Here is a 13,269-nt window from a genome sequence, read left to right as displayed (position 1 = left end):
TCAACATGCTAATAGTTTAATAAACTGTATAAGAAATCATAGCTTCTCACTAAAAAGTAGATAAATTTTACAAACCTAATACCAAATTGTTAAAAAAGAGAGTAGTCCCCAAACTACATTTAGTATACCATTTAGTAAAGCCTCAAAACAAGCATAATTAAACAATATGTTATTTGGCTTTACATACTAAGTGATAAAACTGTATGTTCTTAAAGGGCGAGAAAATGATAAACACAGAGTTCACATGGCCTTGTCATGTCACTGTTTAGAATCACAAACTATTGAAGATGGAAGTGCTTTCTCATTTTACAGCTGGAAAAGGGGAGGTCCAGAGAAGAAGTTAAGTGCCTTATTCAACAAGTTTTAATGGAGCACTGTCGTAGGTGTTTGGGTTACATTGGACCAGGGGCGGGCGCGTGAGAGACAATCCCTGCCCCTGTGGAGCTCACAATTTTAATTGAGCCATGGGGGATGGGGAGAACAAACACTTGGGCATAATAAGTAAACTCTGTAGTATGTTAGAAAGTCATAAGTGCTATTGGAACGAAGAAAAACCAAAGTGTGGATCAAGAGCTCCAGGAGAGCGGTGGGGCAGGAACAGGCCATGGTACTAAATAGGGTGGGGAGGCCTCGTTGAGGTGAGATGAGAACAAAACTTGAGGACAATGAGGGATATAGGCAAGTATGTATTTAGAGAAAGAGCTTTCCACAGGAGAGAAAGAAGAGGTCAAGAGTGACTTCAGGGATTTGGGCTAGAGAAGCTGGGAGCATGGAGCTGCATCCACTGAGATGGAGAAAGCTCCAAGTGAGGTGAATTTGTAGGGGAAGGTCAGGACTTCAGTTGGGGACATGCTGGGTTAGACGCGGCTGTTATCCAAGTGAAAGTGTCAAGTAAGCAGTAGAGCATACTCATCTACAGTTCAAGACAGAAATCTGGAAAAAGTCAAAAATGCATGTCAGTGGCAGAACCAATACTAATTCAGTGCTTTTTGTACCAAACAGGGCCAGATAAATTTGAAAGCACTAACAGTTGAGTTTCATAGAGATTAATGCAATAGACATGAATAGGAATATGATGAACCCCAAAAATGGAGTTAGAAAAGATTTCTGAGTAGATTTTTTTCCAGTTCTTTCTAAAAGATATAAATATAGAAGAATATGCAATTATCCTCAAACTGGCATAATTGAGATAGCAGTAGATTTTCTGAGGATTTATCTATTATTTCTCATGTTATTTCCTATTATCTCTTTCTGTCTGTAGGCTACAAAGATTATGAGGCACTCTTTCAACAACATAAATAAATGAAACGAATTCTGCAGGAAATTATGCAACATAGAGAATTCCAAAAAAATTATCCACATGTGGATTTTTATTGGCCCTGATCATGTTTTAGAATGAAATGATTATAACTTTGCCAAACTGCTTAGCACAGTTATAAAGGCAGGGGCATGCTGTTGGAATGATTTGCAGAGAGAAAACTGAACTGATTACAGGGTGTTTTATTTGCATTACATTAAATCCAGAGCACTTCTTAGAGCATGCTGAAAACCAAATGTGGAGCCAAGATACAATGACATCAGTTGGATGTGGTCAGTAAGTGTTTTAAGAGCTAAAAAAAGGAGCTGAAGATCCTCTAGTTTTTTATTTTGTAGCAAATGAAATTGAGTTCCAAAGAGGTTAAGTGACTTCTCTAAAGTCACTAGGAATAGAACTTTGTCAAGAACTCATACCCAGGCCAGTACACCTTTAGCCATAGGTTGCTGCTTAAAATTTACTTTGTCTTTTCCTATATCCCTTTGCAGGGTTTCTTCCGGAGGACAATCAGATTGAAGCTTATTTATGATAGGTGTGATCTTAACTGTCGGATCCACAAAAAAAGTAGAAATAAATGTCAGTACTGTCGGTTTCAGAAATGCCTTGCAGTGGGGATGTCTCATAATGGTAAGTGAACACAGATCACCATATACTTTATTGTTCCCATTATAGTGTCAGTGGACACTAGGGCCATTACTGAAAATATGTACAGTTTTTCCACAAAATGCCAGAATTCAGGGTATTGCATGCTGATAAAACATTTCTCATTTAGGTTAGTGTTTGTAAGCTTTTAGTAGGGAATCCTTCTCTTTGTGGTTGGGCATCTGCCATGATGGGAGAAGAGACTTGAAAATCTGGGAGATGATGGAAAAAAACTGTTGTGTTTTAAAACACATGTAATGACAATTGTGATTAATTTTTATGTTGCTTTAATAGCATCAAAAACAGAATTATATTTTATCAATACTTATATATATCAGTATTTTCTTTCTCCTTTAAGGAAATCCTGAAGATTTCTGGGTATGGAACTTTTAAGTGGCATATAAGAATTTAGATTTATTTACTTCTTTAAAAAATTTTTTTTGCTTTTTACTGTGCAAAGATGTGTATAGCACTATCCTTGACTTCAAGGAACATACAGAGTTGTGGAGAGGAAAAAGCAAATATTTTAAAGTTCTACAAAACTTCAATGCCATAGAAACATCAGAGAATAAAACTTTCTACTTTTTAAACCTGTATCTAAAATCAAACCTAAGGGAAATAATGTCGAACACCCAAGAAGGAACTCTAGAACTAACTCAGTAAAATTGTGGAAAATAGGCCTGTTTGAAGAAATAATTCTTCATCACCATTTGTTCTGATTGGTTGACTGGCCCACAAAACAAATTTTACATTGTAACTTGATGGTATTATATTTGTCAAATATTAGTCAGTTCTTTCAGTGGAGTCAAGAAACAACAAAATGCCCAAGTGATCAAATTAAATCTGAAGTTTCATGTCATTCGGTAGCCTTTTTATTCTTTCTTTTGCTTTCATCTCTCTCAAAACTGATCTGGTAAGAGGATAATCATTGAAGTCAATCTTTATCTATATGGACTCTAAAGCATCTGAGAAAATTGAATTTTTGTTCTCTCATGCAGATGTTTGGTTTTCACAGTGGAAACCATCAAGATATTTGGGAATCACTAATGATTGATACCCTACCCTTTAAAAAAGTTTATAGAATTATATTTGTATCATTATTATTAGTTCCTCTAAAGACAAGAATGTATTTTGAATAGGGCTATCAACAATACTGAAGAGGAAATTTGGTCCAACTTTTCTCAACAGTTGACTACATCTGTTGTATAGCAGTATACAACTGCAGTCATGGATTGCAGAATAATTTGCTGGTTTAATTCCATCAGTTTCCTTTTTATTTCAGACCTCATAAAACATTAAGGGCAAGTTTTCAAGTCAAGGGTTATGTTTTAGGTGATGCAATCAAGTTGCAATAAACTTATTTCATGTTTATGAAGAAATCACTGACTTTGAGGTCATTATTACTGAGACAGCCTAGGAAAGTGTGCCAGTTCCACCTTTAATGCTATTTATTTTCTGTCTATTAAAAAAATTGTGACTTCACACATTCATGTAAAATATAATTACTTAGCAGGCACTGCACACATGAATGTAGAATATATTTCTTGTTGCTCATAGGCATTATACACATTCACATAAAATAAATCTTTTATTGCTTATTGCTTATTGTTTATATGCAAATATTATTTAAAGCCCAACCTATGTAGTATGGATGGTAAAATTTTCTCCTTCCATAAAAGTCAAAGAAAGCTATCATAAACTTGATAATAAGATCATCTTTGGACTTCATATAACAATTAACTTACTCTATTTAGGGAGAGGGCAATCTTGATAGGGAGTATGCAGTTCTTCTAGCAAAGGCAAGAAAAAATAGAAATTGAATGTCATGACATCAGAAACTTATGCAGTTCAACACTTAAAGGATTCCAAACATGACTAAGAAAATCCCTTGTTGGGGCTTTTTATGGGAATTTGTTTGCTGCACAAAAAAAGAAAACATCAAACTCAACAACTAGATTTTGATTAGTTTTGCCTATTATGATGAAGAAAACAATTCTAAATGCAAAGTTTTCTAGGACATTGTAGTCACTATTTAAAATCCATGGCTTTGGCCAATGTGAAGCCAACAGTTAACAAGGTTTTCATTCCTATAGAATGCCGTTTTAAGTTATCAAAAGAGGCTTCTAGTGTTATACCCAAGTCAGCACCCAGCTGTTTTCAGTGTGCACAAGAAGCCATGAACATACCCCAAAGTAGATTGACTCCATTCGCTGTTACTTTCATTTCTGCTCTTTGGTCTCTGTTTAGTCCCTGCGATGTACTTAGCTCCTCCCTTGCCACGCTCTCACAGCTTGGAAGGAGGCTTCTGGAGTAACCATCAAGGAACCCTAACGGCCCTAGGGAGTATTAGTGAACAATCACTGAATTCAAACGATCACTATGTCCTTTCAACTTGGAAAATTCTATATCAAACAACCAAACCCACTGAATTTTTCACTTTTCAATAAGCTATTCTGTACCTTCTAGACAATGTTACAGTCTGCCCAAATATGTAGGCATCTGGCACATCAGTTGCCTGAATTTAAAAGTTTTCACCTATGTATTTTGGTGCCATAAAAATGTAATTCATATGCCCAAATCAGATCTATATGTTCTGATCATTTGTTCAGCAATTTAAGGCAGTTAGTTTGATGATTGTACGGTGAAGTGACTCAACTCCACAATACCAATCTGAAGCAGCCTGGGCTATAGAAAGTATAAATGGTATATTAGGTGATGTATGGTTAAAGCTCTTTGGATGGAACTTTTATTTTGATTGTGACATGTAGCCTAAACGTTGTAGAAGAATGTAATTTCAGAATTCTTCTGGTTGGAAACATAGTTGTTTCTCAAATACCCATTTTCACCATTGGGTAGAAAAGTACCCAGGTGTTGCATTGACTAGTATGCTTTGGAAACACATTTTTTGTTTTTCTGTAAGTAATGAAGATAAACAGATGTTCCAATTATTTTGGTCACATAACAGTCCCTCATTTCTAGACCGTGGGTTAATCCCACTGATTGCTCAGAAGTCTTCCTGAGTCATCTCAAACACAATCAATTCAATACCATGTCTAGACACCACTTTAGAGGAAAGCTCAAAATGAAAATAAAGCAGAAATAAATACCCACTTCCGAGGCCACCCAGAGGTGCATGTAACTGAGTAAGTGATTGTTGCATCAGCTACTCTTTGTTAGTGAAGCTGGTATCTACGGAATCTTGATAAAAATACTTGCAGTCAAATGGGCACTTGCACACACTTTTATAGTTCTTTGAAGTAGTAATTTTGATTTTAAGTCTTCCTGTCTGTTCCTTGATATTAGTCATATTTTTAAAATGTGTCCTCTTTATTTTTAATGAAATCGTTTAGTCATTAGGAATTTTGACTAGTAAATAATTCCTGCTCATTCAGAGCTGCTTTTTATAAATGAACTAAATAATAAAATAATAATTTTAGGCTAAGTGCATTTTTAAAAATTTTTTAAGAGATGGATTCTTCCTGTGTTGCCCAGGCTGGGCCCGAACTCCTGAGCTCAAGTGATCCTCCCATCTCAGCCTTCTGAGTAGCTGGGACTCCAGGCATGCACACTGCACCCAGCTTAGGTGCATTTTTAAAAATAACATAAAGTAGAGAAGAATTGACTTATTTATGAGTCCTTCAGTTAGGTTTTCCCTATAACATTGAGATTTGATAAAAATTATATTTTTCACAAATTAGTGTAATCATACCTTTGCTGATTAGGATATCCTGTGATATAAATGATAGGGGTTTTTTCTTTAATTAAAACAAAAAGCTGACAATGTTAAAATAATCTCTCAGTGGCTTCATAAAAATCCAGAAAAATAGTTTCACCAATTTTTGCGGCACTCGGCATGTTTAAGGTAGTTTTCTCAATGCCGCGTAAGCAGCAGCTCTAGTGTTTATTGGGAAAGGGGGAGAATGGCAAATAGATTTAAGCTTTTAACTTATTCCTTTATCTTTTTTCAGTCTTCTTTGAAGTATAAAGGAAAAGTACCCAAATGTTGAGTTTCAGAAAAGGTGACAGTCCTAATGCACATGGCCACGTAGGGAGCTCTGCCACTCGACCCCACGGGGTGGGCAGCACCACCACGGTGGAGCGGCCTCCTCTCCCCACCCCTGCCCACTCTCCTCCTACCTGTCAGGCAAACCGTGCTCCACCGGCCTCCTCTCCCCACCCCTGCCCACTCTCCTCCTACCTGTCAGGCAAACCGTGCTCCACCGGCCTCCTCTCCCCACCCCTGCCCACTCTCCTCCTACCTGTCAGGCAAACCGTGCTCCACCGGCCTCCTCTCCCCACCCTTGCCCACTCTCCTCCTACCTGTCAGGCAAAACGTGCTCCACCGGCCTCCTCTCCCCACCCCTGCCCACTCTCCTCCTACCTGTCAGGCAAAACGTGCTCCACCGGCCTCCTCTCCCCACCCCTGCCCACTCTCCTCCTACCTGTCAGGCGAACCGTGCTCCTCTTCGCAGTTCCTAGAAAATGCCTCTGCTTGGACACATCCAGGCCTCTGTCAGTTGTGTCCTTCTGTTCCCTGTCGAAATCCTGCCTGACAGTCAAGGCCCAATTCAAATGCTCTCTTCCATGAGGCTTTTCTGCTTCCCGGCTCTTTCTTTTCTGTGTGTTTTATACCTTCCTGTGACAGACACATCACCTTCTAAGCCTTAGAAAGCAAGGGAGTGATCACCTCTATAGCACTCCAAAACAAACTACCAACAGCAGTAAAAAGGATAAATTAGAGAGAAAAAAGACTAGAATCAAGGAAATCCATCAGAAGACTAATGTCATATTAGGAACTAAGACATTGAGAAGGGTGAGAAGGAAGGAAATTGAGAGAAATATCAGAGCAGTGATCAGTGAATAAAAATGCCTGAAGGAAGAGAGGTTGTCAAAGATTGTTCAGAATATCTAGTTTGGATGATAGAATGAATTAACCAAGAAAGGAGCCAGTTTGGAGGAGAAGATCAAAAATTCAGTTTTATATTGTATTTGAAATGGTTATGGGATATCTGGCACCCACGTACAAAGGATTATAGGAAGAAGTGAAAAATAAGGATCCAAATCTCAGGGAAAAAGAGAACAGGAGTCATTAGCACACATTGCGAGATAGCAAGAAAATCAAACTAGGAGCAACAGAATATAAGCTAAGGAAGAGGCACTATTTGACGAGATCTGGAAAGTAGCAGGCAGAAAGACAGGAGACCCAGAAAAGCAGGAACAAGGATGAGAAATCTTTTAAATAAGAGGTGGAGATAGTCCCCAGTGTTAAAGGCTGGGAGAATGCTGGAGAGCTCAAGTAGATCAAGAGCTTAGAAGAGGCCCTTGGACCGGGCCATGAGAAAAGCATTCAGGACTTTTATGAGCAAAGTTTCAGTAAATTCAAATGAGGCAAAAGCTAGATTGCATTGGGTCGGGAGAGAGAGACAAAATGAGCCAACACCGGCAGCCTGTGAAGACAACTCTTTCCGGACGTTCTTAGGTGGAGGAAAGATAGCTTGAAGAGGAGGTAGTACCAGGCTCAGAAGGTGAACATCTGCTCAGGTGGACAGCATGGAGCCAGTAAAGACAGGTGCACCTGAGAGAGTATAATCTGTGTATGTTTCTGGTCTCCCCTGCTAGACATGTGCTTTTCATCCTTGTGCCCCACTGCAGCCCAGCCTGTGTGGGGCCCAGTGTCTTGCATCAAACAAGTGTTCAGTGAATGAATCAAATGATGTCAGGTGAGACTTCGGGGAGATTGAGTTAGAAGATACGGTATTTTGCTCATCTCTACTTTCGAAAGAAACTTAGGCAAATGTTTAAATGTTCTCTACAAATGATTTGAAAATGATACCCCTATGTAAAAATATTTAATATTTTAATATTAAATACCCCTATTTAATATTAAATACCCCTATTTAATATTAGTGCTAAGGCTTTTCCTTATTTTACTTAAGAGGAACTAGAAAATGATAGCTATTAGATTGCCAAATCCTGCAAAACCTCAAAATGCACAAGTTTTTTTTCCCTTAAGAGAGGTGTGGAAAAACTTCACTTATTGACAACAGCCATATGAAAAGCAACAGTGTTGTGTAAGTCTTGTTTACATGCAAAAACAAATGTGAAAAATGGAAAAATTGACCATGAGACATGGCTTTGACTAATTGTCAAAAACCTGATATGATTGCAAATTCATGTCTTAAATGTTGAAAGACAAAAAATATTTTTAATAAAATTCATCTTATTTCATCCTTCTATTTTCTATTGATTTATTATTTTGAAAACCTACTTTAATTAATTTTTGTAATTAAGTAGCATTTGTCTTTAATGCTCCTACAGTTAGGTAGGTGTTTTAAAAACATACCAATTGATTGTTTCTTAGTGCTATACCCAGATCCAGAAATCAGGACATCTAATTATTCCATATGGTTGGAGTTTGTGTGTTCAGTAACATCAGTATTAAATACTCACTGCCGAGTCTTCGATATGCTAGTAGTGAGCTGCATTCAGCTCAGTAAAAGCACATTGTGTAACGGTATGCTAATATACTTTCACTGGAAATTAACGAGTCTCTATCAAACCTGGTCTTCCTGAAGGAAGCCTACTGATTCTGATACTGACAACTGTTTTAATCCAGATACATGAATTCTCTGTAGGTGATTAATTATGCCAAATATGAAACTGAATGCCAGTGTTCTGGAATTTGCTGTATGTGACAGGTGCTAGCTCTGTAGAACAGAGACAGAATGTGTCTTTTTTATTTTTTTTAGGGCCTCAAAGACTAGACAAATATTGCTTAAAAAAACAGCAAAGCATGTTCTCAAGTACTATGTAGACATTTGTAGAATTTTAGAGCTAAATTTAGAGCTAAAGAGGGAAACTTTAGTGATCCTCTTTGCTAACTTCCTCATTCTATAGATAAAGCAATTGAGGGCCAGAGAAATTTTCTTAAAGCCACATAGCTAGTGTGCCACTGAGCTGAAACTAGAAAATAGACTTCCTGACTACATAAAATGTAATGTTAATTCGATTGCCTTCCAGCGAGACCAGAAGTTCTTGCTCAGTGACTCTTAGTAATACATGGAGCACTTTCCTTCTGTCTTTTAAGATTAATCAGCAGTAGTAGAAGATTTGGAAAAAATAAACTTTTATATGGGCACACTCAGCCTTTATATGTCTGATCCCTAAGCTAGAACGTTCATCTTCCATTTCTAAATTCTAACTTCAGTCTTACAGGAAACAGCAATCCAGCTTCCCTCATTTTGGTTCTCAGATTCTCCACTCAAAGGGTAGCAACTGAGGTTCAAGAATAACTAACTGAAAAACACCATTTCCTAAACAATTTGAAGACAGAGAGATATAGACAGACAGATAGATTAGGTTTGCAGAGTCTTGTTCTTTATCTGTAGGAGAGGTCAGTATGCCAGGGCTACTGTCTGGTCTGTAACTGATGCGTAGTCATAGGGCCCCTAGACCACTGCACCCACAAGGAGTAAAAGCTGTGTTTCTTAAGCATCACCATGTGCCGGGCACTATGCTAAACTCTTTCTATGCTGCCTTTCATCAACTCACATGAGGTAGACAGGTATGATTATATGAGACTCAAAAGAACAAGATAAAATCAGCTTTTTCCCCCTTAAAAAAATGAATGCAGAACCAGGCACAGTGGCACACGCCTGTAGTCCCAACTAAGGAGGCTGAGGTGAGAGGAGAAGGCTTGAGCCCAGGAGTTCAAGTCCAGCCTGGGCAACATATAGAGACCCTATTTCCCCCTCCCCCCAAAACTACATGTAAATAAAAATTTTTATTTGTTCTATAACTTCACATTTCTGTATGTTTTATGCAAATTTAGCCCTACCAAATGGGATGTATTTTTCATCCCTTTTTTGAACTTCTGGTGTGTAAAAATGCTAAAATCACCCATCTAATTAGTTGGACTAATAGTTAATTGAGTCTAATTTGGAGCATGGGCATTTAACAATACAGATAATTTATTCATTAGATTTAGCCTTTTGGGGGAACTTCAACTTATAAAAATTCACATTTTATTTAGATTCTAGCAGAATAATTTCACTTTAATATCTCCTAATTCTAAAATGATTTTTAGGCCAGGCACGGTGACTCACACCTGTAATCCTAGCACTCTGGGAGGCCGAGGTGGGAGGATCGCTTGAGTCCAGGAGTTCAAGACCAGCCTGAGCAAGAGTGAGACCCGCCTCTACTAAAAATAGAAAACTACAGGTGTGGTGGCATGGGCCTGTAGTCCCATCTCCTCTGGAGGTTGAGACAGGAGGATTGCTTGAGCCCAGAAGTTCAAGGTGGCAGTGAGCTATGATGATGCCACTGCACTCTACCTGGGGCAACAGAGTGAGACTCTTGTCTCAAAAAAAAATTTTTTTAAGTTGTTTTTGGCTATTTTTGTTAGGTTATGGAAAAGCAGGACTAGCATGGGTAATAAGTGGCTATCTTTGGCTGCTTGTTTATTTTAAATTAACTTTTTTGATTACCCATTAGGAAAAAATTGCTTTCCTAGGCAAGTAAACTTTTTTGTATATTTATAGTTTCTAATCTGTAAAAATCTAACCAACACTTAGAACAGTGTCTGGCACACGATAATCACTCAATAATTACTCACTGAGTGAAGAGATGGTATTGTATGGTCTGTGAAATAACTAAAGTCCAAGAGCAGCAGATAGTTGGTGATTCTAACCATCTCTGTTTTGTTATATGATAAATGATTTGCTCCAAGTTTTAAACCAAAATTTCTTCTTCTTTTAATATGCCGTAATTCTTCTTTGGTTCTTTCTCTCATGATCACTTTCCCAAACTTCCCAGTTTACATGGTATCTCATTTTCTGTCTATTTTAAGCTTAATATTTTAGAGTTTAGTTCATGAAACATTTATGTTATCTACTATGTGTATTTTGTTATACCCAGGAACAAAGATGAGAAAACCTGTTACTCATCTCATATAATTTATAGTCAAGTAGAATAACCAATATAAACCAACATAGTAGTATAGTAAAAGTTTGATAATATGAACCAAAGTATGTGTACAACATGAGCCCATCATTTAGGAAGCTTTTTCTAAACTGTCCCAAATCCCAGGTTTTTGATATACTCCTAATTGGGTATAGGGATGGCTTAAGTCTCATGGAAGACACTTAATTTTAGAAAGTTACCAAGTGATTCTTGTATTCTCTGCTTCTCCTACCTCCTCACTGCTCACATGAAAACTACTGATGAACAAGGAATAAACATACTATAGTCGCCCCTCGGTATCCTGGGGGGATGGGTTCAGGACCTCCCTTCCAACCCCCACAGATACCAAAATCCCCAGATGCTCAAGTCTCTGATATAAAATGGCCTAGTATTTGCAATTAAACTATGCACATCCTCCTGTATACTTTAAATCATCTCCAGATTAATTACAATATCTAATACAATGTATTAGGTATTATGTTATGCTATATAAATAGCTATGATACTGTATTTTTTCATTTGTGTTATTTTTATTGTTTTTTTTAAATTAGGTTTTTTATTTTCCATTGAATTCGATTGGTTGACTCCTCCTCACATGTGGAACCCAGGAATACCTGAGGGCCAACTGTATAAGGAGGCAAATGGTTAATTCTATCTGAGCAAAGTGGTCAGGAACAGCTTCACAGAGGATTTTGAAGGAATTTACTATCTGGGTGTTTTTTGGGTTTTTTTTGTTTTTTTTTTTTTCATTTTATTTCAAAATATATTACACAAGGACTTAGTATGTGCCAGACATTGTACTAAGTGTTGATGACAATAATGAACAAGATTGCTGCCTTTGTGGAGATTATATGGCAGAGGAGGAAAGAAAACGTTACAGATAATCACTGTGATCAGCGCTGTGAAGGAGAACACAGTGAGTGATGAGGTCGTAACTGAGGGGCCCAAACAAACTGGTGGTGGAGGTTGGGGGTCCATCAGCAGCTGAGTATGTGAACAACCATTCCCCGTCCCTGTGGGCCTACAAAGAAAGAGACGGGGGAAGAGTGAGTAGGGAGACAGATTGCTGACCCAAAAATTGCAATTGTTTAAAGATATCTATTTGAAGGGGTCATGTACAAAGGATATATTTACTAAAAGTGTCTAAACATAGGCTAATTTAATTTAAAGGAATCTTGAGAGGTAAGATTCTTTTCCTTTCTATTATAACTCCCAGGTCTCCAAGGAGGCCTCTACAACACAATAGTTGTATTCATTGATGATAAAGTTTATTTAGGGTCAACTGAAATGACTCAAGGCTTCCTTCTCTGGCAAATCCAAAGTAAAATTCACTAAGTACTCAGACGGAAATGTTTTCATGTGCTTTTACATCTTATGTTAGAAACACTACTTTTAGCATAATAACATACAGCAAAGGACCGTCCATCTATTCATCCTGGTATTCAGCAGCCACTGACTGAGTGCCACTAACTGCTAGAGACAGAGGTGACTTTGACACCGTCTCTGCCCCCAAGGAACGCGCAGCCCAGTGAAGGAGACCATCGTAAAAACACATCGCTATGACACCACTGCTGCGAGTGGGGACAGAGCTGTGCACGGGGTAATTAATAGTGGCTATGATAGCCAAATGCCCATACTATTGGAGAATGCAGAGTCCAAAGTGTGCCCCCAAAGTCACATCACTCAAAATAATTATTTTTCAGATAGTATTGGTAGACAGGAAGGAAAACATATCTGAGTTGAAAAGTTATTTCATACAAACACATGATTTTTTCCCCCAACTTGGGCCTTACCAACCTCTCTTAGGTGTTCCTCATTGCCCTTCTTTCTTTTATCTTCTCTTTCACACTCCTTTATCCCACAAGAAGCCAAATGTTGAGGATATTGTCTTTCTGACAAACACCATTAAGTGGTAATTCTGGAGAGTCAGGGATAATTATGGCTTCTCTCCACTACATGTAAAAGTACTTTCTGGCCTAATAAAATGAAATAAAGCACCATCCATATTTCTTTATAACAGGAACAAAGACCATACAAACTCCCTGAGAACAAAGCCTATGTCTGTACAACTTTGAATTCTGTACAGTTCCTTACTTTAATTCATGAAGCGTGTTAATCCCTCTAGTGCCTGACCTTATATATAGTGCTGGGGATACAAAGATAAATAAGACACTGCCCCTGACCTTCAGGACATTGTTCTATAGTGGGATAAATAGGCATGTAAATTAAATAATTACAGTATCATGTGAAAATGGTTGTCATTAAAGTATATACTAAGGGTTGGTGTAGTACAGGGTAAGGAATAATTAACTCTGCTTGTAGAAGTCAGGGAAAGCCTCACAAAGAAGGTG

General features: G+C 37.9%; 1 protein-coding gene across 9 annotated transcripts in view; it reads left to right on the top strand.

Moving 5' to 3' along the window:
- PPARG (peroxisome proliferator activated receptor gamma) overlaps window positions 1–13,269 on the top strand; it is a 129,734-nt gene that overhangs the window by 89,406 nt on the left and 27,059 nt on the right. For all 9 annotated transcript variants that reach the window (XM_069483961.1, XM_069483964.1, XM_069483959.1 and 6 more), the window contains one exon: window positions 1,804–1,942. In XM_069483961.1, the coding sequence (XP_069340062.1) occupies window positions 1,804–1,942 (139 nt within the window). The remainder of the gene's footprint in view (window positions 1–1,803; window positions 1,943–13,269) is intronic.

The sequence above is a fragment of the Eulemur rufifrons genome, chromosome 10, assembly GCF_041146395.1.
Source record: "Eulemur rufifrons isolate Redbay chromosome 10, OSU_ERuf_1, whole genome shotgun sequence".
NCBI classification, from domain to species: domain Eukaryota; kingdom Metazoa; phylum Chordata; class Mammalia; order Primates; family Lemuridae; genus Eulemur; species Eulemur rufifrons.
Note: the sequence above shows the minus strand (reverse complement) of the source record. Positions and strands in the feature narration are given on the sequence as shown.